At 50.0% G+C, this 22,512-nt stretch overlaps 1 protein-coding gene across 2 annotated transcripts in view; it reads right to left on the reverse strand.

Moving 5' to 3' along the window:
• Positions 1-21,409, reverse strand: part of ZDHHC14 (zinc finger DHHC-type palmitoyltransferase 14) — a 172,090-nt gene extending 150,681 nt beyond the window's left edge. The window contains exon 1 of one of the 2 annotated variants that reach the window (XM_059699965.1): positions 20,296-21,409. In XM_059699965.1, the coding sequence (XP_059555948.1) occupies positions 20,296-20,540 (245 nt within the window). In that variant the 5' untranslated portion in view covers positions 20,541-21,409. The remainder of the gene's footprint in view (positions 1-20,295) is intronic. The other variant, XM_059699966.1, reaches the window with a different exon arrangement.
• Between the last annotated feature and the right edge of the window lie 1,103 nt (positions 21,410-22,512).

The raw sequence follows: 22,512 nt of genomic DNA on the forward strand, positions 1-22,512 counted from the left end.
ACATAGAGGATCCCAAGCAGAAGAGAAAAACAGATGCCACTGGGCAGAGGCAGCTCCTGGTCTCAAACAGAAGCCAGCAGGAGCCTGGGAGCAGTGCCACGCGAGCCCCACTTTCGACAGGCCCTGGAAGCGCTCTCAGAACAGCTGTCCAGGAGAGAAACCAACCTCTCCCCGGGGCTGCCACGTGCCCTCGGAGGAAACAGGAAACCAGAGAATTACTGTCACAGGATGACTGGGAAGGTGAAGGAAAGAAGAAAAGAAAACCTGAAAAGAATAAGAAAATTGAACCGTGACCTCCTGGTTCAAAGGTCAAGCTCAACCACTGGGCCACGGTGGCCGGGCCACACTCCAGTTCTTACTAGCTGGGTGCTATGGGCTGGTCGCCCACCCGCTCTGAGCGACAAGAACATTGTAGGCCATTTATTCTAAGGACGTGTGATATGTGCGAAAATTCTTGGCCCACAAGGGGCACCTGTTACATTTATGAAAACATAGTTATATATCCAGGCATTTCCAACCCAAGGTTAAGAACCATGCTTCTGACGTGACAAGCAAGTGTACACACTAACACCTGGTCCCTGGGAACCCGACAAGCAGCACTCAGCTCCCCTGCCCTGCAGGCAGGCAGCCTCTTCTGCACGTGGGGACCCAGCACCGCAGGAGAATGGGGAGGGGGCAGAGGAGCAGCACGGAGCAGGGCCCACAGCCGCTGCACAGCACGCACTGAACAAAGCGTTACAGCGAAGGGGCCCTACCTACATTCAGACATCTCGGAATCATATCTCTATTTCCATAATTTTCCATCAGGGAGGAATGTCCTGCTTTATTTTTTATGGAAATGTCTTATTTTAATAAAAATATTTATAAAATAATAATTTTCAGACAGCTGGAAATAAACCATGTTGAAGAAGGAATGACTTCCTGGAATGGACACAAAGGTGCCCGGTAAGTTAGTGAGGGAGCAGCCAGGACTCTGCCAGCAAACCCCTGTCTTAAACAGACAGTCCTAACTCAGCAACCGAATCCCACCCAACGCTCAGAGCAAATCTTCCTCTAAGTACACACCTGTGGACAAGGGTCAGGAATGACCAAGCAGGCACACGGTCCCTCTGACTTCAGGCCCCTTTTAACCTGCTCGCGCTTCCCCGTGCACTTCTCGGCGCCGTTCCCTCCCGGATCCGGGTCCTGCACCAGCCCTCACATCCCAGCAGCTTCCTGCTCAGAGCTCAGGGCTGGAGGGACGGTGATGAACTGCTGCACACTCTGGAGCTGGTACGATCGATGCAAAACTGGACGCATGACCTCTCCCACTGGGAACCAATACTTATAGAGTGTCCCTCACAAGGACAAGGCTCAACTCAACAAACAAATCCAGGGGTGGTATTATCCCAATTAGAAGGAGCAACAGAGAGGAAAAGAAAGGGGTGGTCGCAGTGGGGGTGGAGCTGCAGGGTAATCACCCAGCATTCTCAATCAACACCCCGTCTGAGACAGCCTGCACGGGGCACATGCGGACCCCTCTCCACAGCACCGAGTCATTAGGGAGCCGGGACAAAACCTCTCTGCTGTACCGTGCTTTACGCTGAAGGTCAGTCTTTACGTCCAAGCACCGGCCACACCTGCCACGTGGAAGCATGACCAAGCGGTTGTAATGAAGAATCATTTATATTTAAGTAAGTCACTGCTCGTAACTCGGCTCCCTGTGCAGATATGCGCTGTGGTTTTCCTCACCCTCACCACGTACGTTCCACACCATATCACCAGCACCATCAATGCAGGCTCTGGGACAGGTTCGCTGGCCACACGTCCACACTCCAAAAGAGGAACGACTCCTGAAAAGCAGCGCTTTGGAGCCTGGGTGAGTAAAAATGTTCCCCGATGGGTTTCTCTCCTTGTGTCATGTTTCTGGAGTCAGACCCTAAGGTAATATGGTCCTGAGCGACTTCGAATACAAACCGTTTTTAATGAGTCGAAAAAATAAATAAATAAAATGGAGGTGATTCGGCTCCATTGCTCGTGGCACCCCAAGGCTGAGCTCCCCCACTTCTAAAGGCACATGTGTAAGCGCTATTGACGGACTGGGGTACTGGACCCCACCCACTGCCTTAGTTCCCTTGGGCAGCTTCATTCATTAACTCTTAACTCTCCATGGGAAAATCTATCAATGGCAAAAGAGTGCATGAGGAAGAGGAGAAATCTGAGCAAGCAAACGAAGAAGGTGCCTATTTTCACAGTGATTTTGTACATCTAAAATATGCAAAAATAAAACAGTTATTTAAAAACAAGTTATCGAAGCAAAGAAACAGATCCAACTTCTATTTAGCGTGTAGGAGCCAAGCACAGCGCTCAATGCTGCCAGGTACGTGTTCTCCTCAAAGAGCCGCCAGGAAACTGCCAGAAGCTGCTATTACCCCACTTTTAGAGAAAAGCGAGGCTCGGGCGGCTGTACCCTGAGGGCAGTGGGGAGAAACTCTCCATAGAGCAGCTCACGGATGTCCCCGCAGGCTCAGTACTGGGAACTCCAACAAACAAAACACCACTGTTAGTGCAGGGGCCGTTTGCCGCTTTCAGAAAATCCTATTCTTAGGGACAACACGCTCTCACAATAGATGGCTGCAGCTGTCTTCTCAGCGGAAAAATGGGATGATAACAGTACCTACTGCGAGGTGGTGTGAGGATGAAGTATCATAACGCAGGGAAGCCCTTACAGGCACCTGGCACTTACAGGCAAGCCACACTGGGAAACATCCTCGTGCTCCTGTGCCCACCTGTGCAGTCCGTGCCAGCACCTGTCTGCGCTGGTGCTAGTGCTGGTGCCAGTGGTGGCTCAGCAGGTGCCCAGGCCGGGCAATCGGCACTCTGAGCGGGCCTGCCGCCTTCCATGGCCCCTTTCATCCTCCAGCACCAGTGGCTGAGAGTGTGTGTGTGTGTGTGTGTGTGTGTGTGTGTGTGTGTGACGGTGGCACATCAGCTAATGAGATCATACTTGCTAAACTAAGCCAAGCTAATGAGCTCGGCTTAGCTAATTAGATCTACAGGAATGAGCTTTCTTCGCCGGTGAATCGGAAGACCCCAAGTTAATGCATGTGCTGGTTGTTGAAAACTGGGAGTGCACTTTGCCAGAGATAACGGGCAGGTGAGGGCAGAGCTCTGTCAGGCCGGCCCCACGCCCCTTTTCACCTTTAAGCAAGGGAGCAGGTGCAGAGGGCCAGTCCCAGCTCTGTGGGCAGGAAGAGGGAGACTGACTGTCGTCCCCTCTCCTAGGTGCCGGGTTGTGTGAGGATCAAAAGTGGAAGAAAAAATAGACAAAATAAACATCAGAGACTATTCCATCCCAACCTAACTACAGGACCACGAATTTCACAAAATGAATGCTTCAGTTCATCACCCACAAGCTTACTCACTTTCATTATGGCTGGTGACATATCAAAATGGTATTTGCTGAAAGGGACAAAAGAGAGAAATGTTGTGAAAACCCCTTTCCCATCCAAAAGTGCCTATTAGGAAATCTGTTGGCATGTCCCTGTATGTGCGAAGAGCTTTCATGAAAGCAGGCGCTCGGAGAGAGGCCACGCCTGTGCCCTCGGAGGAGATCAGCGTAACTTTTATTGTGGAATGCAACGAGACCAGGCCAGGGAGCAGGAGGAACTACGCAACACCAGCCTGAGAGTGTCAATATCTACATGAGGATGAAATGACGGCCGCGCAGCACTTTTCCCAGGAAGGAACACAAGCTTAAAACAAGCAATTATCAAGAGTTTCACGGTGAAGACCTTTGTTGACAGTTATGAGGATGGAGACCATCACACCCCCTAGGCCGTCTGAGTCCCCTTCCTGACGTTGAGAAGGGCTGACTCGGTGGGAAAGCCCCTGAGGACCATCAGAAGATGAGCATCCCCCTACCTCCGCTGGCAGGCAGCTGAGCGGCCTGGCGAAAGCCACCTCGCCTCCTGGGCCTTCGGTCTCCTCTGCAAAACGGGGAACCGTTCCCAGTTCTACCACTACGCGATCCCAGGGTCCCACAGACAGCTGGTGAGAGTCTAGAATACAGTTTACAGAGTCAACGCTAATCATGAAAAAAGCATTTGAAAAGCACCAATTTTTACGTACTTTCTTGCTTCTATAGAAGGCGTTTAGATGTCCATTATTTGCAACACCCATGTTTCTATCTGTCTCGACCTCTGTGTCTAAACACTGGGTTGTACTGACGGTCACTTCCAAGCCTCCGGCCCATACACAGTGAAGTAGGCGTATGTAAACACTGCGTGCATGGGAACCTGGACGTGGATGTGCCTGCCTGGAAGGCAGGTTTTGGTTCGCCCCGCCTTTCCAGGACATCACCTGTTTTAATGCAATTCCAGAAGCACTGATTTAGTGCCTACTGTGTACCACACACTAGTACCAGATGCACAGGACCCAAACAGCAGTCCGACAGGCCGTGGGCTCAGTGAGCTCCCAGCTGGCAGATGATGAAGGTGGGCACACGGGGCAAGCACCAGAGATGCAGGAGGAGGGTGCTGGGTCCCCTTCAGGAAGGCTGCAGGCAACATGCGTGCCTGAGTGAGACCAGGAAAGCTGGGGGTGTGCATCTCAGAGGTGCAGGGTTGGAAGAGGGAGGAGTGTGGGTGGAGGACCCAGCAGGAGTGCCGACAGGAGGTGTGAGGACCTGACGTCCATGGGACATGGCAGAGGGTCCAGGGTGCTAGGCTGTGGCACAGTGTTTGTCAGCTTGCAGGCTGGGGGTCATGAATTCAATTTACTGGGCCAGAAACATTATTTTTAAGTGAACTAGTCTAGAATAAAGCATTAGCACTGAATAAAATAGAGCTCAGCACACATGTGCTGCTTTGGGAACTTTTCATCTCTAGTGTGTGTGCGTGTGCGTGTGTGTGTGTGTGTGTGTGTGTGCGTGCGTGCATGGCGTGCTCTGGATTTCCATGATGACTGCTTGGTGTGGCTCACTCTCTCAAAGTCTGAAAAAGATGCTGGTCTACCAGCATCCATCATCCCCATTGCCCATTGCCACCTACCAGGGTACAGAGCACAGTGGTGACCCTGGACTAAAGAAGATACAGCATTCTCACAGGGGGAGGGTGGGACTAAAGACCATGACAGCATTCTCACAGGGGGAGGGCGGGACCATGACAGCATTCTCACAGGGGAGGACACAGACACAGGCTTGAGGGCTGGGCTGGCACTCTGCCTCTATCCCAACAACTATCTAGAGCAAGACCTCCACAAATCACTTCCAGAGCTAACCGCACATGGTTTAGGACATCAGCAGGGCAGTGGCGTGAAATATAGAGAAAAATTCAGCTTCAATCAGCTTATTCAGAATTTGGCAACTGGAAAAACATGAGTTTTGTTTTTTACAATTTAGTTTAGTATACAAATTACATTGGGTGGTGGGGAGGGGGCTGGCCACATGAGTTTCTTAGTGTTTATGGCTTTTTAGAGAAATCCTCACTCGAGGATATGCTTATTGATTTTAGAGAGGGGAAAGGAGAGGAAACACCAATGTGAGAGAGAACATCGATTGGTTGCCCTCTGCATGCACCCCAACTGGGGAGCGAACCCACAACCTAGGCCTGTGCCCTGACTGGGAATCAAACCTCCAACCTTTCAGCATACAGGAGGATGCTCTAACCAACTGCACCCCACTGGCCAGGGCGTGCTTACGGCTTCTGAAGGCTTTAATCCAGCCCTGGTGGAGACAACACAACTGATTCTGAGCAAAACTCTCCTTGCACCAATGTCATCATCCCCATCCCTTTCCACCCTGGGCCTGTGTCAACAGCAGGCACGGTGAGTGGCACCAGGATGACGGCCGCCCAGACAGCCTGGCCCCTGGAAAGGGGTTCACAGAGAACAGGGACGAGCAGGTGTGGCCTCAAAAAGGCTGTGACATGCGAGGGAAGGTGCACAGGGAGAGCGACTATCTGGGCTGGCTCCAGCCCCAGAGAGGCTCCAGAAGGGGAAAGTGCGTGGACAACGAGAGATTCTGGTTCCAGAACTTTCTTCTTCATGAGCCTACTAAGCTTCTGGGGGTTCTATTGTCTTCATATGAGTCACAATTAGCCAACAAGTGCTTTTTACCTGTGAATCAAGAACCTTAAGAAGGAAAAGGCATGAATCATAAGAAGAGATCAAAGCCCATCTAAAGAAAGGGCACAGACCTGCAACTACACCGAACAGATGGAAACACCTTTACTTTTTATCTCACGGCACAGTGCCCACGGAGACTCAGAAAATACTAACCTTGGCCCTGACAACAGACCTTAGCACCTCAATTTTCCCAGCACATACGTACTCTCCACTACATGGCACCCTGTGCTTGGCATGCAATAACAGCTCAACAAATATTTCTAGAGTAAAAAGACCAAGATATATTAGAAACAGTAAAAGAAGAGCGAAAAATTCATGAAGAAAGACATGGAAAACATAAGCCTGAAAGAATGGAAATGGATCCCTTGCCCAAAAGGCTGCATTCACCTATCTAAGTGCTGTAATCAGGAAGGCGGGGCTGATGGGCCACCTGAGAAGAGCCATCGCGGGTTCCCTTCCAGAACATCACAGGGCTTCATCAGCGTCGGAATCATTGTGATCAATGTCTGAGGCCAGACACTCCCAGCAGAACCATTTTTCTTTGGAGGCTGACTTAACCTAATTGACTGCGGACACTGTGGGAATAAGCAAGCTACGTGCCAGCGCGGCCCTTTCTGTCCACCGCACAGACGCAGCCTGGGCTCGCCTCTCCCCGGCGCTGGTCGGCGGAGATGTCAGGAGCAGCCTCGCTGCTGGAAGAATCGGTATGGCTACAGAATGCCTTTCTCCGACAAAGACAGAAAATAAATGAGTACAGCAAAGTCTGTTCTAAAATAAAAAGGAATAGTATGATTTCACACACTCTAATGCAGTCCTATAAAACATGCCCACAGTCTTGCAAACTCAAAAGACACAGCACTTCTTTAAGGTTTTTTCTAGAGCATCAGTAATACTCCCAGGATTCTATCTTAGGTGGAAAGAGAGGCAGAAACCATGAAATCTTTTAAAACCTTCTTTGGGAAGACAGGGCTATCACACACTGTGAAGGAAATTTAGCTACACGTCAGATTCAGCCTGGATTCCGGCCTCATTTTCCCTTTCTCTCCCCAAATGCAGGCTGGCTCACAGGCCCCGAGATGCAGACCCAGCGGGGACGGAGCAGCCACAGCCCAGGCTGTAGGGCCTGTCCTCCGCCAGCCGGCCACTGCCCTACCCTGAATCTGTGTCCAGTCCTAGTCCCACAACCCCACCCTGATCTTGTCACGCTGCCTACACCAGAGGCCCTCTTCTGCAACCCTCCAGAACTAGAGCCCGGCCGGGCACTTTTGGGCCCCGCCAGCCCAGTCCCCCTGGGCACAAAGCTTCTTGCTGGCCCCGCCCTCCATGGCATACTTCCCTGTCTCCAAACTCTACCAAATTAAGTTACCAGAGCTGCCCTCATCCCAACTGTTGCCTGCCAGGCTGGTTCCCTCTCCCCCACCAATGCCTGGGTCATCCCACTGGCCAGTGGACCTATGCAACATCCAACTGCCGTTACCTGTAGTGGACACTGTTGTGAGCCAGACGGATGACCCCTCCTGCCCTCACCACACCCACCGTCTATTATTTCAGGGCGGAAGCATTCCTTCCCCGGCCGCTGGGATGCTGGCCTCTGCTAGTGTGGGCCAAGCCTCTCTCAGGAAACTGCCTGCAACTGGAGAGCTACGTGGTCCAAGGTCCTGCCCCTGCCGGGGCAGCGCACAGCAATGGCCGCTTGTGCAGGAGGGGAAGGGGCTGCTGCTCGTTGCCTGGCAGACCAGCAGGAGCCCTAACTGCGCTGCACCTGCCCAGCGCCGCGCCCTGCACTCCCACAGGTGTCAACCCGAGAGCAGCTCCTGGAGAAAGTCCTGCAGGCAAACCTCTGTCAGGGTCAGCGTCCTGGGGACCTACCCGTGCTGTTCACCAGGCCAGTCCATCCTTTAGGTCCTCTGCCTCCTCTCATTGGAATGCCTCGGGATTCACAGAGAACTAACGGGTCCATTTCATGCACTGTTTTATGGTGTCTGATGAACAAGCCCTTCTCGGGGGATGTATGAAAGTCTCCAGCATTTAAAAGCCAGGTTAATATGAGCACCTACAAGGATGGAAGTACAACTACAGACAGAACAACGGCCGCCCAAAGACGTCCATGTCTTAATCCCTGGAATTTGGGAATAAGTAACCTTACACTGCAAAAGGGACTCTGATGAAATACGGACTGAGATGGGGAATTACCCTGGGCCATGGGATGGGCCCAACCTAGTTACCGGGGTTCTTCAAAGTAGAGAGCTTTTCCTGGCTGCAGTCAGAGGGAGATGTGGCTGCGGTCAGAGGGAGGAGGGAGATGTGGCTGCAGTCAGAGGGAGGAGGGAGATGTGGCTGCAGTCAGAGGGAGGAGGGAGATGTGGCTGCAGTCAGAGGGAGATGTGGCTGCAGTCAGAGGGAGGAGGGAGATGTGGCTGCAGTCAGAGGGAGGAGGGAGATGTGGCTGCAGAAGACAGCTCAGAGTGCTGGACCATCCAGCAATGGAGAGAGGGGGCACATGTCAGCTCTAGAAGCTAGAAAAGACTCCCCAGAAAACAGCGCAGCCCTGCTGACACCCCGATGCCAGTCCAGGGAGACCTGTGCCAGATGGTACCTATGGCACTGTAAGATAATCAACTTCTGGTGTTTCAGGGCACTAACTCTGTGTGTGTGTGTTAATTTGGCAATAATAGAAGAAAGAGAATGAGAATGAAAAATAACTCATTTATTTCCACACTTTATCTCCCCTTTTCTGCTTGATCAGGGCTACCCTTCAGGGAAGCCTGAGATCGTTCTTGAAAACACCAACCAGGATCAACTCTGGGTAACAGGAACAACGCTGGTCCTGGATAAGTAATAACTTTATGATGGTGAGTGGGCTTCTCTAACTATCAGTATCTATTTACCTTTAAAAAGACAAGAGCATGCCTTTTGAATTATCTGTGCAAAATACGCTTATAGCTAATGAAATAGGAACACAAACTCAGTCTTTCTCCTAGACAGAGCGGTAATCACCATTGATGTGTGTGTGTGAGGACCATGCTGGAATTTAATTTGCATGGATTGCTCTCTGAAAAAAGCAGGAAAATTTATATCACGTTAGAAAATATGAGATAATCTGAGTAAAAAATTCTTCTCCCTGGTTAGAAAGACAAATAAACTATATATAGTTGCAGAATTTCACTTGACTTTGGCTTATATGTTCAAAAATGCCCTTATCGGCCATCAAGAATGTGGGTATGGGAAATTCATGACATTAAAAGACCCCAAAATAGTAGTATTCAAGATGACAAGTGGTGTTGATTTATAAATCCGAGGCCCACTCGAAAGCTCAGATCACTGGGTGCCAGTAGCTGTCCGGGTGCCCGCTGCAGGGCAGCCTGGCTCTGCAGACGCAAGGCCACCACCGGCTGTTGTTGGAAAGGCCTTGGTGGGGGAGACGCGTGGCGGGCAGGTGAGCCAGCTTCATCGTCACCCAGAGAAGAGTGAGCACCCCCCACACAACAGTCAGTGTCGAAGCGGCGCCCCTCCCAGGGCTGTTTCCATGCTCAGCCCTCTCCTAATCCACAGGCCTGCGCTACGCAGAGACCTTAGAGAAAGAGATGTGCGTGTGTCACTCTTAATCCATTGCGAGAAGAACAGAAAGGCCTTGGACACTAATCTTAACCGTTTCGTGTGGCTTTCTTCCCACACAATGTGTTATCCCTGTAAGAGTAACAGCTTAGATGGGAACTCAAGAAAGGAAGCTGGGACTGTGGTCCAGGCATGGGATGATGGGGGCCTAGATCACTAGGACTCAAACTTCTTTCCCTCTGGGACACGCGTGGCAAAGGACACCCCTCAAAAGAGCTGTGGGGTTGGCACCGTGGTGGCTGCATTATCCAGCTGCAACCCCTTTCTCTCCTACTCCGGGCACACTGGAATGAAGCCTGAGTGATAAGAGTGAGCTTTAACTTTACCGTAATTTTGAGAAATTCCCCAGCTTCAGCACTGCAAGGTTAGCATTGTTAGTCACACACTAACTGCTGCACCTCCAAACCAGTCTCAACACTTCATTGGAGAATTTCTGGCAGAAAGTCCTCCAGTTACTACAGCTGTCTAGCAACGCTCCCCAAAATGCAACAGCTTGAAAACAACATTTTGCTTACGAATCTGCAACATGGGCAGAGCTCGGCAGAGACGGCTCACGTCTGCTCTGTTCAGCTTCGACTGGGACGCTATGTGAGCCATGGGACCACGTGAGGGTTCACTCACTCACATGTCTGCCTCTGGGCCGTGAACCTCACACAACCAGAGGCTCGGATAGCTGGGGGTCCATGGGCACCTCTATCTCTATGTGGCCTGGAGTCTCTCAGTGGTTCTCAACCTTCCTAATGCAGCGACCCTTTAATACAGTTCCTCATGTTGTGGTGACCCCCAATTTCATTGTTATAAATTGAACATCATTAAAGCATAGTGATTAATCACAAAAACAATATGTAATTATATATGTGTTTTCCGATGGTCTTAGGCAACCCCTGTGAGAGGGTCGTTCGACCCCCAAAGGGGTTGCGACCCACAGGTTGAGAACCGCTGCTCTTCGTGATCAGTGTGTCATGTAGCTATAATCCTAAAACGACAGCTCCAGCTCGGGGCTCCAAAGGTGCATGGAGAGAGGGAAGGAGAGAGAGAGAGAGAGAGAGAGAGAGAGAGAGAGAGAGAGAGAAGGAGGAAGAAGAAGAAGAAGGAGGAGGAGGAGGAGGAGGAGGAGGAGGAGGAGGAGGAGGAGGAGAGGAGAGGAGAGGAGAGGAGAGGGGAGGGGAGGAGAGGAGAGGGGAGGGGAGGCCATGCACTAGTTTTATCTCTTTGAAAAGTAATGGAGGAAAATGAAAATAAAAAGACAACAGACTTTGTCAAGGTAGTACTGGGGACACACATTTTGCAGACCTACTTTATTTCTATTACCTGAACAAGGAGAGCCAGTAATTTCTCATCTCAGCAAGTAGAACGAATGACTCTAATAGACCCCAGCATTTTGTGATAAAATAAGCTGTTTCTCTGTATTTGTAAGAAGTTTCTGAAAAGTACCAAAGGATCACAGACTTCTGGAGCTTAAACGCTTTCCAGAGGGAGACCACCATTCCTCCACTGACAAAGTTATCTCAAAGCAAACCATCCAGCCAGGCCCATGGGCCACACCCTCCCTTATCAGCCACCTTCCCACTGTCACATTCTGATGGCTCGCAATAGCAAGACCAGTTCCCATGGATTTTGAGGTCACCAATTTTTAAAACCCAGCTTAAAGACGTATGTAAAGTATTGTATCCCTGTTTTTTTCAAACGATGTGTTCTGTCAAAATGTGCTTAAAATGTCCTAAAATAAAAAAGGTCTCTTTAGTATTGAAAGAAAGCCTACTTCAAAAATCTCTAGAAAGGGACAGGGAAGTGTATTCTAATGGTATGTTAGCTCTTAGTTGTGAAGGTCCAAGGAGGTAGAGGCAAAAATCGGCCTAAATTAAGGAGAGTGCAACTTCTACAGATTGGAAGAATGGAGTTGAGAGAAAGGGACACACACACACACACACACACACACACACACACACACACCTGTCACCGTTCTCTTCATCCTGGGCCTGATCTTGGCAGAGGAAGAGATTGTCTGTCATGTACAGCATCAGGGAGACAGAAGAGTCTGTAAGGGCTGAGGGCTGGCTGGTTCGACTGGAAGTCCCTTCTATCAGCACTGCCAACTACAGCCAGCTACCTGAGAAGAGGTTGGTAATAGAACCTCAATTACAAGTTCTCTGAGGGGCTATATCTAAACTAGACTGGAGATCAGAGAAGAGCTTCCAAATCCAAAGTATTGTAAGTGAGGGAGGGAAAGTGAAAGCCTTCTTTCAAAATCAATGAAAAACTAGCATCAAATTAAACTATGAAGATGGAATTCGTGATAAAGTACTTCAATCATCATAAAATTTTATATTTCTTTAAATCTTGCTCTTAAATGTATACAACTTCAATGATTAGTTGATAGTCATAATTTATCATTTGGATAAATATTTTATTATCATATAAAAGCATAATGGAATTAATCCCTTGCTAAACTCTATTTCAGTAATCCAGGCCTAGGCATTGAGTCTGGATGTCATAGACATTGCTAGGATACGCTTAAGAAGAAATTAAAATCCATGGAGAGGAGGCCTTGCATATCCTACCCTTTAAATGATAGTAAATGCCAAGAATCGGTGAGAAGTCAAAGAAAGAAAGATAAGCAAGAGTATGAAGAATACATTGAGCATATTTATACAAATCAAATAATATAGCAATAAGAACTGGTTACATATATAAACACCAACAACCTGAGAAACACAATAGTAAGTTTTTCAAAATCACAAATTGATCATGGTAAGTATAATCACTGCACTCTAACAATGAGGGCAAGTGGTATCAGCTACAGAAGCACTGTTTTTAAAACATATCAGGGAACTGAGGCTGCCAAGAAGTCTAAATATGTCAAGCCCTCCCCCCACAAAAAAGGCCATCTGCTTTCATGCCTAGTAAACTGGCAGGAAGTACAGAAATCCACCATAGACAGGAGTAAGGAGAAACCAGGAAAATTTTTAAACAAGTTTAGTGGCCATGTGTGGACTGCCACATGGATTAGAATCCCACGGAACCTCAGCCAGGGAGTAAGTCTGCACCACCAGCCAGCTCTTTCCAATGGTTCGTCACCAAGCACAGCAAGAGCACACCGAAGGCTGGGGCAGGGCAGGGGAGCTGAGAGACATCTTCCCTGAGGCCTATGGGAGCTTCCCCAAGGGTAAGGCAGGAGCCAGAACATAAACCTGAACAAATCTCCCCTAGGTGCTTCAGGCCTTCACCCAGGGCGCTGCAGCAGTCTCCACAAGCTGAGGCCAGGCCGCTGGGCAGTAAGAGATGTCCTGAGGTACAGACAGGTGGGGCTGGGCTGAAAACAAAGAAAGCTACCAGTAACCCAAAAAGCTGGCGTTCTGGCTGACAAAGAAATCTTCCAGTTCCGTGAGCTGGCCTGAGGCTGTGGAATGTAAAGAAATCTTCAGAGTTTAGACGGGGCTCAGATCCCACTCCCCGCTAACGGGAAAGTCCTGACACTTCCCTCAAAACACCTACAGTCAGTGATTAAGTGAATCTAACCAAAGCTTTGGCAAAACCCACACTCATTTCAATTATAAATGAGAGTGACTCAGCCCAACCACCAGTGCCCTTTTAGCTGACTACAGCCTCAACTCTAGCCTGTTTGGCTCAGTGAATAGAGAACGGCCTGCAGACCAAAGAGTCCCAGGTTAGACCCGGTAAAGGGCATGTACCTTGGTTACAGGCTCACCCGGCCCTGGTCAGGGGCAGGAAGCAATCAATCCATGTGTTTCTCTCACACCAATGTTTCTCTCTGTCTTTCCCCCTCTCTTCCACTCTCTCTAAAAGGTCAATGGGAAAATATTCTCAGACGAGGATTAACAAAAATAAATAAATAAATACAGCCTCTACAATTCTTTTATGCACAACATCTGTTACTCTATCAAAAATTATGAGGCACACAAAAAGAGTTTTATAACCCATAACCAAGAGAAGAAATAGCAAAAGAAGCAGACCCAGAGATAATATAGATATTGGAATCATTAGACAAGGATTTTAAAGTCACTACAAAAAATGTTTAATTATTCAGTAGAAAATAAGGACAGGAACAGATGGGGAATTTCATCAGAAGAATGAAAATTATTTTTTAAACTATACTAAAAAACTATTTGTAAAATAGACAAATGTTCAAAATAAAAAATATGATATCAAAAATGGCTCAACATAGACATAGCAGAGAAAAGGATCAAGTAAACTTGAAGACACACTAATAGGAATTATTCAAACTAAAACACAAAGAGGGAAAAAAAGAGGAAAAAAAATGGCATCAAGTATCCAAGATGTATGGGACTATATGAAATAGTATCACATATAAATAAATGGAGTTTCAGGAGAGGAAAGGGGATAAAAGATATTCTGATGAAAGATATTAATCCACAGATTCAAGAAGCCTCAGCAAACTCCAAGCAGGATAAATATCAAGAAAACCACACCTCAGCATGTCATTGTTCTGCTGTCGAAAACAAAAGATAAAGAGAAAATCAGCTGGGACAAAAACTGACAGGGGGAAATGCTAAAAATAATAGTGAACTGCTCATAAGAAATAAAAGAGGCCATATTTTTGGAAGAATTACACAAAAACATTTAGATGGTCCCCAACTCTTATCTGAGCCCAATTCCTAAGTGTAACTAATTATAAGTATCTACTGAGCACTATTTTCCCTTTCCTAACAACCCCACCTACAAAAGAATAAATGTACTTCCTTAAAACGCTTAATTTAAATTTTCCTGCCAAGACATAATAACTTTGCCATGAATAAATTATGTGTAACACTATCCTGCAAAATAAAAATCTCCAGATTACACAGTTATGGCCCATTAAATAATTCACCATCACTATCATAGAGTCATTTTCTGAATGACTTGGTACTCACTTCCCACTAGCTGCAACTGAACACAATAAAACATAAGTAATGGACAGTATCCTTCTAAGCTTTATCAGGTGAACTCAAGTATCTGAAGTCAAGAATCTATAAAATGCTAAATTATTCTAGGTGCTGACGGTTGTTAGGTAACGTTCATACATGTCACAGACCACTTTATTGCTTAACACATTAGTTATATAAGAAAAAACTAGAAAGAAGTCTCAGTGAGCCAAGGGAACACCCCAGCTCTATCATTAGTTTTCTAAGTAACAAAAAAAAAGTTTTTATTTTCTCTGCTTCAATTTATGCATTTGTAAAGGCGTGATACTTGATTCTGAATTCAGAAGAACTATATCAAATAGTCCAAGTTTCTAAGGCAAATATGTTCTATAAGACATTATTAATTATCAACTTTATTATTGTTCACTTTACAAAATGAGAAACTGAAGACAAAAGTTTTTTTTCAGTGTTTCAATATCAGCATTATTTCATTCAGCAACGAAGATGTTACTGAGAACCTGCCATTTACCAGGGTGCATCAGCAAATGGAGTCCCCACCCTCCGGAAAATTACATGTGTTGCTCATACACACAAAGGCAAGGGTCCGTGCCCTCATGCCAAGAAATCATTAATAAGGTTTTGAAGCAACCTACGATTTGCATGGGGCCATAGTGGGTTATGAAATGTCCTTGACATCGGTACTAATGTTCAGTGGTGAGGTCCTAATGGCCATCAACCCCATGGGGTTCCACGATGCACAGCATGGCCAGCATTCGGACAAAAAAAGATTGGGCATTTTCTGGATATTTTCTGAGGTGGTAGAGAATTTGATGCCATTCTGAAGAGGATGGTTGAAAAAAGGTGGGATGCTTACATGTCATAAGAGCAATACCTTCTGCTAGATAATAAAGGCCCTCTCATCTGCAAAGGAGAAATTATTGGAAATGATGCTTTTGTTTATGGGGACAGTCCTTTGTTCCGTCTTCAAGGTGACTACCAATTATTCATCAATTACAGCAGGTCCTCGAAATATGCCAGTTTCGTTCAACGTCGTGCATGAAAATGTTGAGGAGATGCCATATGCCACAGAAACTTAATTCTTGTTTATATCAATTAGCCTATGTTTCAATTGGTTTCATTATCCATTTTGCTTAAAGTCACAGAACCTATCAAGGAGGACGTTAAGTGGGAACTTACTGTACTTCAGAGGTGATTACCAAAGGTGGAAGAGGAGTAAGAAGAGGAGGAGGAGGAATACATATGGCTTTTAAAAAAAAATCATCAATAGACTTCTAGTGATTAAAAATTAGAGAATGTTCCCACATTCTCAAGTGTTTGAATTCTAGTAACACCTCCAAACTGTCCATGGTGACTAGGAGGCATTCAAGGGCACGATCTGAGCAGGCCTCCCCTCACCTCCCAGGATGCTCCTGAAAACAGGAATCTGCTCTGCCTCCCAGTTCATCTCCTTCCTGCCCTTGTGATCAAGAGACTATGAAATGCCAATATTTCCGGACCAAAGACTTTATTTTCAACTCGAAACTGCAGCAGACGTGTGTGTGTATGTGTGTGTGTATGTGTGTGTGTATGTGTGTACGTGTGTATGTGTATGTGTGTGTGTATGTGTGTGTGTATGTGTGTGTGTGTAGACAGAAACTGGCAATGCTCACTGATCTTTCCCACTGCAATCATGGGGATGTGAGATGAGGACAGCGCAGGGAGTCTCTGACGAGCCAGCCCCTCCAGGAGCAGAAACTGTCTCCGTAACTGCAACCAGCGTCCCCCCTTCCCTCTTAAATACAGCTGTGAGATGTGTCGCTTTGCATCCACACTCCATCTGGTGAATAAAAGATGCCAAAAGACAAATAGCCCTGCCCTACTTGGAAAAGACGGGGAGTTGCATCAGGTTGCTCCTAGTAGCGCTCTTTCCTGTTTCCAAGGTTCTGAGATGGCAGCTCCCAAAATGGAAATGAAATCCAGTCCTCGCTTCTTGCAGGCTTGCTCAGTGCTCTTCTTCAGGGTCTGGAAAAGGACGGACCCCAGCCTTCCCTGCAGGACCCACTCTGAAGGGACAAGGGTGAAGCCACTCCTCAGAGGCCTTTATTTTAAGCACAGACTCCACAGTTCTGCATTTTCAGCCCTAATAAGCTGTCACTGTCATGCTTGCTTATTAACCCACATTCCCCGTCCTTCCAAGGCTCTCAGAAGGGGAAAGCAGAGTCCTCCAGAGGCTATTTCTAAGGTTTCCTCTAATCAGAGGCACTGTTTATTGAGCACTTGCTATTCTCCATCAGACACTGTACTAAGTACACATGTTCGTTTAATCTTCACAGCATTTAAAGAAAGATATTATTAATCCCATTGAATAGACTGGGAAGCTGGGGCTTTAAAAAGTCAAATAATTTGGCCAGGGTCATTCTTCTGGTAAGAATCTTGGGACGTATCCATCCAAAATCCATGCCCCACTGCTGTGTGTCGGAGGAAGCGCAGCACCGGGGCCAGAGAGGCCGCTGGCTTTGCAGTCAGAGCCCAGCCGCTAGTTACGGTGCAATCTCAGCGGTGTTTAAGCTCTCCAAGCCTCCGGCACTTCCCCTCCGGGGTGGGAAGAGTGATTCCTCCCCTGCCTTTCTCCCAGGGTGGAGGACAGGCACAGCACCTGTTGCTGCGCTCCGGTAAGTTCCCTTCCCTGGCACGGACCTCCTCATCCGTCTGTTCAAGGTTGGGAATGAGAGAGACGGGCAGAGAGTCCCAGGATAAGGAGGCCTAAAACTAACTTTAGAAGTTACATGTCTTCTTTTCAAAATTTGAATTTGCTTTTGTGTAACTGTATGGGAAAGCATAGGATCTAATGTTTGAAAACAAATTCTACTAATGTTAGAGTTATCTAGATAAGAAATCAATCAAAATAGGCAACCACATTGTATGTGCTCAATAACTAACTAAAGAAAGGGCAGAGGAATCAGGCAGGAAGCAGACAAAACCAGCATTTTGTCTGGATCGCTTTTATTTTAGCCTCTTTGTATTTCATTACCTATGCATGTAGCTAATTGGTTCCCTGAGTCTCTATCAAATTAATTTAGCCAAAGTTATTTTCACTCTACAATTAGCAATGACAAAGAACTTAAAAGCAATACAAATATTATTTGCCAAACCATCATATTCTATAGTCTGAACAGCCCTATGTTTTTTCTCAACTGAGGCATCATGATAGGATGGGTCTACCTTCTTGAAATTTCAAATTGCCTAATTAAGCAACACTCATGGAGAACAAACAGAGACAGACAGACAGACAGACACACACACACACACACACACACACACACACACAGCTGATATAAAAATGAAGCTGCCAACAGCAGCTAACAAAACCCCAGGGCACATGTTGATTCCTACAGCCATCAGTTAGCACAACACTGATGCAGAGAAGGATCCGTGACAGCCTGCTAATAAGGACTTTTGGGAACTCTTGGAAGAAAGAAGGGAAGATGAATTTATGATGGTTTAGTTCAACTAAATGTTTGAACGAAGAAAATAAAAAGTGGTAACTAATAATTGGTGGTGGGGGACCCCTCACCATACAGTGGAGATTTGGGTAATGTAGCAAATGAAATACTCCTCCTTCTACATGAAAGACACTTGTGGCTGATGCTCTGCAACACAATCACAAAATTAACCCGTTTTCTCCACTCTTAAAATTGCTAAAAGGAGCAAAAATGCCAAAATAGATCCCTTCCAAACTTTTCTTTTAATATATTTGTGTACTGATTTCAGAGAGGAAGGGAGAGGGAGAGAGAGAAACATCAGTGATGACAGAGAATCACTGATCAGCTGCCTCCTGGACGCCCCCTACTGGGGATGGAGCCTGCAACCAGGGCATGTGCCCTGACCTGGAATCTAACCATGACCTCCTGGTTCATAGGTCGACGCTCAACCACTGAGCATGGCAGCTGGCCCTTTAAAACTTTTTTAACAGTAGGAACATAGTGAATACTCTCCATCTTCAGTAAATGACCACCTGTAATGAAAGCCACCATTAATTAGAATGATGAACCACATGGCATCATCATTCCGGTGCCTGAATTTAAGTCTCAGAACGCAAACTCCCCGGGCACATCTCGCGCCCTCCTCAGTTCCCAGGTCTGTAAGGACAAGGGCGGCTCCGGATGAGGACAGCAGCAGAAGGGACAGAGCATTTCTCCTGCCATTTCTAAAGCCCCGTCACAACCTTCCCCTCCTGTCCCCAGGTCCCCCCGACAGACTCCACCAACTAGTCTCAACTGTGCACAAAAGTTAGCCTGCTAGGAGAGACCTGGGTATTTTACATAGTGAAAATGGAGGACTTGTGTGTGAAAAGAACCTGGGGGAGGAGAGCAGCTTAGAACGAGCTCTCTCTCCTCACCTGTTCTAACTCAATCCTGTTAAAACTGTTCACCACAATCAGATACAAAGTGTTCCCCCACAGAGGGCCTTCAGTACTACATTGGTACACTGTCGAGGGAGCACTGATTGAGACAGCATTTTGAATATCAAACTTCAGGCGCAAAATCAGAGCCTATTAATACTAATCAGAAACAGAAGTAAAGAAAGACAGGGTTTTAATTAACTCTATCCAACAGAAGGAGATAAAAGGGTATGGTGCCCCATAACAATCAGGATATGGGAAGCACAAAAAACTCCCAGGAATACACTGCTTTTTTGATTCTGGGGGGAAGTAGCTACAACTTTCATTGAGCATAAGATACCAGGAATTACGTAAGCGGCTGCACTGCAAATGTTGGCCCCAATAAGAGCAATTGAAATCGATTCTGGAATGTGGCTAAACTGCTTTATCTAATACCATTAATAAATACGAAGATCTTTCATTAGTTGGACAGTTGCTACTGGCCAGTTTGATCTTCCTGAAGACAGCCAAGACTTACATGCACTTTTGTTCCAGATAAAAGCGCTCAAGTCCCAAAGTACAGCTCCTGGAATGAGAAAGCTCCAGGCAGGGCCACACTTCTCCTGGACAGGTCTAAAGTCTCCTTCCACCTGTTCCCGGATTCGGGAGGGGAAGGCCAGGTGTTTGTTTGGAACACTGGCTGTTGAACGTTTTCTTAACAAGTGGACCTTTTAGAAATATCGTGGTAAATCAGAAATTGTTGTGCAAGAGTGAACGTCTAAGCAGAACGAAAAATGCCGTTCCCCTTCCGGGCCACACTGGGCGGCCTGCACTTTGAAACCTAGAATGACCAGGACTCGGCATTATTCAGCAAAGGTATGCACCGGAGGAGACAGAGTCCCCCCAGCTTAACAAGGTGCCCTACAGCTTGTGCGCAAGAAGGGAAGTCGCTTCTCTTTACCCCTGACCTGAGACTCTGCCTCGTCCCCCTTCCCGCAGGTTACATCTGGGTTTGCTAGTCTCCGAACTACAGAGACAGCGCCAAGAGTCGCCACCTGCGCGGTGCCACCCAACCCGGGAGGCAGCAAGGCTGGTGCACCTTACAAGTGTCTCCACGCCCCGCGCCTTCCTCCCAGGGCCGACCCAGAAGCAAACACCTTCCACAGAAAAAGAGGGAGAGAGGGCTTGCATTATATAACAATATTCCGTAGATAAAGCTTCTAGAAAACGAAAGTACCGAGGGGAAGGGAGGGCAGGGGAGGGGCGGGGAGGCGAGGGGAGCCCGCGTGGGGAGCTTTCCCCGCCACTTACTCGAAGGCGAAGAAGAGCCCGCTGGTGACCAGGATGAGGACGAGCGTCAGGTAGAAGACGCCCGTCTGCCGGGCCATCATGATCCTCCCGTTGCAGAAGAACTTGTTTCTTCCCGGGAAGACCTCCCATTTCCTCCGGGCCGGGATCTTCTTCTTCTTGTGGGGCGACTCCATGGGGGAGGAGCTGTGGGTGCTGATCTGACTGTACTCGCAGTCTTTCATGGGCCCGCCGCCGCCGGGAGACATCCACGAGGGAAGCCGGCGTGGGGCGCACGCCCCTCGAAGCCCCCCGGCCGCGCGGGCCCCGCCGAGCCACGACCGCCGCCGGCCGCCCGGCCGCCCCTCGAGCCGCGGCGCGGTGGCCCCTAGGCGGGATCCGAGCTCGGTGACAACTTTGCGGAGGACGCCCAGGCTGGCCCCGCGGGGAGCCCCGCTCTCATCGCCGGGTCCCCTGCCCGGAGGGACGCTGCTCGCCCGCAGCCCGCGGGGGCGCTCAGTCGCTTCCAGCCCGCGTGCCGGGGCGCCGGGCCCCCGCGGGGCGCGTGGGGCGCGTGGGGCTGCCTGTCCGCCCCCGTGCTCGCCGCGCGCCCGCCCCCTCGCTCCGCTGCACGCCCGGCCCCGCCGCCCCCGGGCCGCCGGCCGCGCCTAGGCTCCGGCCCCGCCGACCCGCGAGCGCTGCGTCCGGGGAGAACACGAGGCGGCGGCCGCGGAGCCGGCTCGCTCGGGAGCCACTTGTGCGCCTCGGCCAGGTTCAGTCTAATCCTTCCTCGCGGCCGCGGGTCTTCCCCAGGAGAGAGATGGGACCTGGGAGGCCGCTCGCGGCACCGGCCACCCCTCCCAGGGGTGGGGACACCCCGCACGTTATTCGGTCCGGAGCGGGCTCGGCGACACCCCGGAGCGGCTCGCGCGGCGACCCCGCGCCAGCGCCTGGCAGCGGCGCTGAGCCCGCGGCCCCCGCGCGGGGCTGCCGGTCGTGGCGGCGGCGGGCGGGCTGCGCGGCCAGGGCCCCTCGCTCCCGCCTGTCCCGCAGGAGCCGGGCGGCGCGGAGGGCCGCGGGGGCGGAGGAGCGCGTCTCAGGCCGCGGGGCGAGCGCCACAGACACTTGTTTGCAAGGCTCAGCCCGGCGCGCGCCGCGCTCCGAGCGGGTCCGCCTCCTGCCGGCCGGGTGGGCGGCGGCCCGCGCTGCGCCCTCGCGGCTCCTCCTTCCGCTCCTTCTCTCTCTGCGGAGCCCCGCACCGGCCGGGCCGGGGACCGGAGCCCGGCTCCCTCCGGCATCGCCCGAGGACGTGGCCCCCCGCGGCGCGCGCTCTCCCCCAGGCTCCTGGCCGCCCCCGTCCCTCCCCCGGGTTCCCGGCAGCAGCTGCAGCCTCGAAACACACCAGCCCCTTCTAGCCACTCTGGGGACCCGAGGACCCCGCGCGGAGAGGTGACCCTCCCGGGCCTGCCAGGCACTTCCTCCTGCCCCCCTAGCGGGGCGCGTGGCCGAGCTGCGGGTGGCTTTAGTGCTGCTCGGGAGTGGGGTGGAGGGGGGCCTGGTGACGAGACAGGCCGGACGCCGGGATGAGCTGCGGGCAGGGGTCTCGGGCCAGGTTTCGGGGATCCCCACGGGGAGGCGAGGACAGCGGAGCGGTCTGGGCCGCTTCCGGGCCTGGCCCCTGCCTCCCGCCCGGAGGACCAGCCCGGAGGCTTGTTTTGCGTGGGCTGCTGCCTCCCGGGCCTGTCCTTTCTCACGTCTCCACTCCGGGCGCTTAGCGTGCTCGCTTTATTTCTCTGCTCCCCGCTCGAGCCCCCACGGCCGCGGAGGGACCTTCCGCCCGCGCGTGCCCGCCCGCCCCGCAGCCCCCGCCGCTCCGCTGGTGCGCTCGCGCCCTCCCCGGCCCTGCCGCGGGGTCTGAGCCCTCCACGGGTTGGCACTGCCCGTGGGAAGCAGAGAGCGGAGGCAGCCGGCGCAAACGCTCGGTTTTCCGAGCCTCACTTTCCTTTCACGGCCCACTGGGAGGTGTAGTTCTTCCTCTCCCCGTCCGGCTCCGAGAGGAAACGACTTGGGAACTAAAGGACTACAAATCCCAGCATCCCCCGCGACGAGGGCGGGAGAGGCATGGTGCTGGGCATTTCTGGTGCTGGGTGGTCGGAGGTGGGAGCTAACAAAGAGAACGGCGGGGACGGCCGTGCCCCCTCCGTGCTAGCACTGTACACGTTGCGCACGTTATATGTGCAG

Source organism: Myotis daubentonii, chromosome 6, assembly GCF_963259705.1.
Source record: "Myotis daubentonii chromosome 6, mMyoDau2.1, whole genome shotgun sequence".
Taxonomy (NCBI): Eukaryota; Metazoa; Chordata; class Mammalia; order Chiroptera; family Vespertilionidae; genus Myotis; species Myotis daubentonii.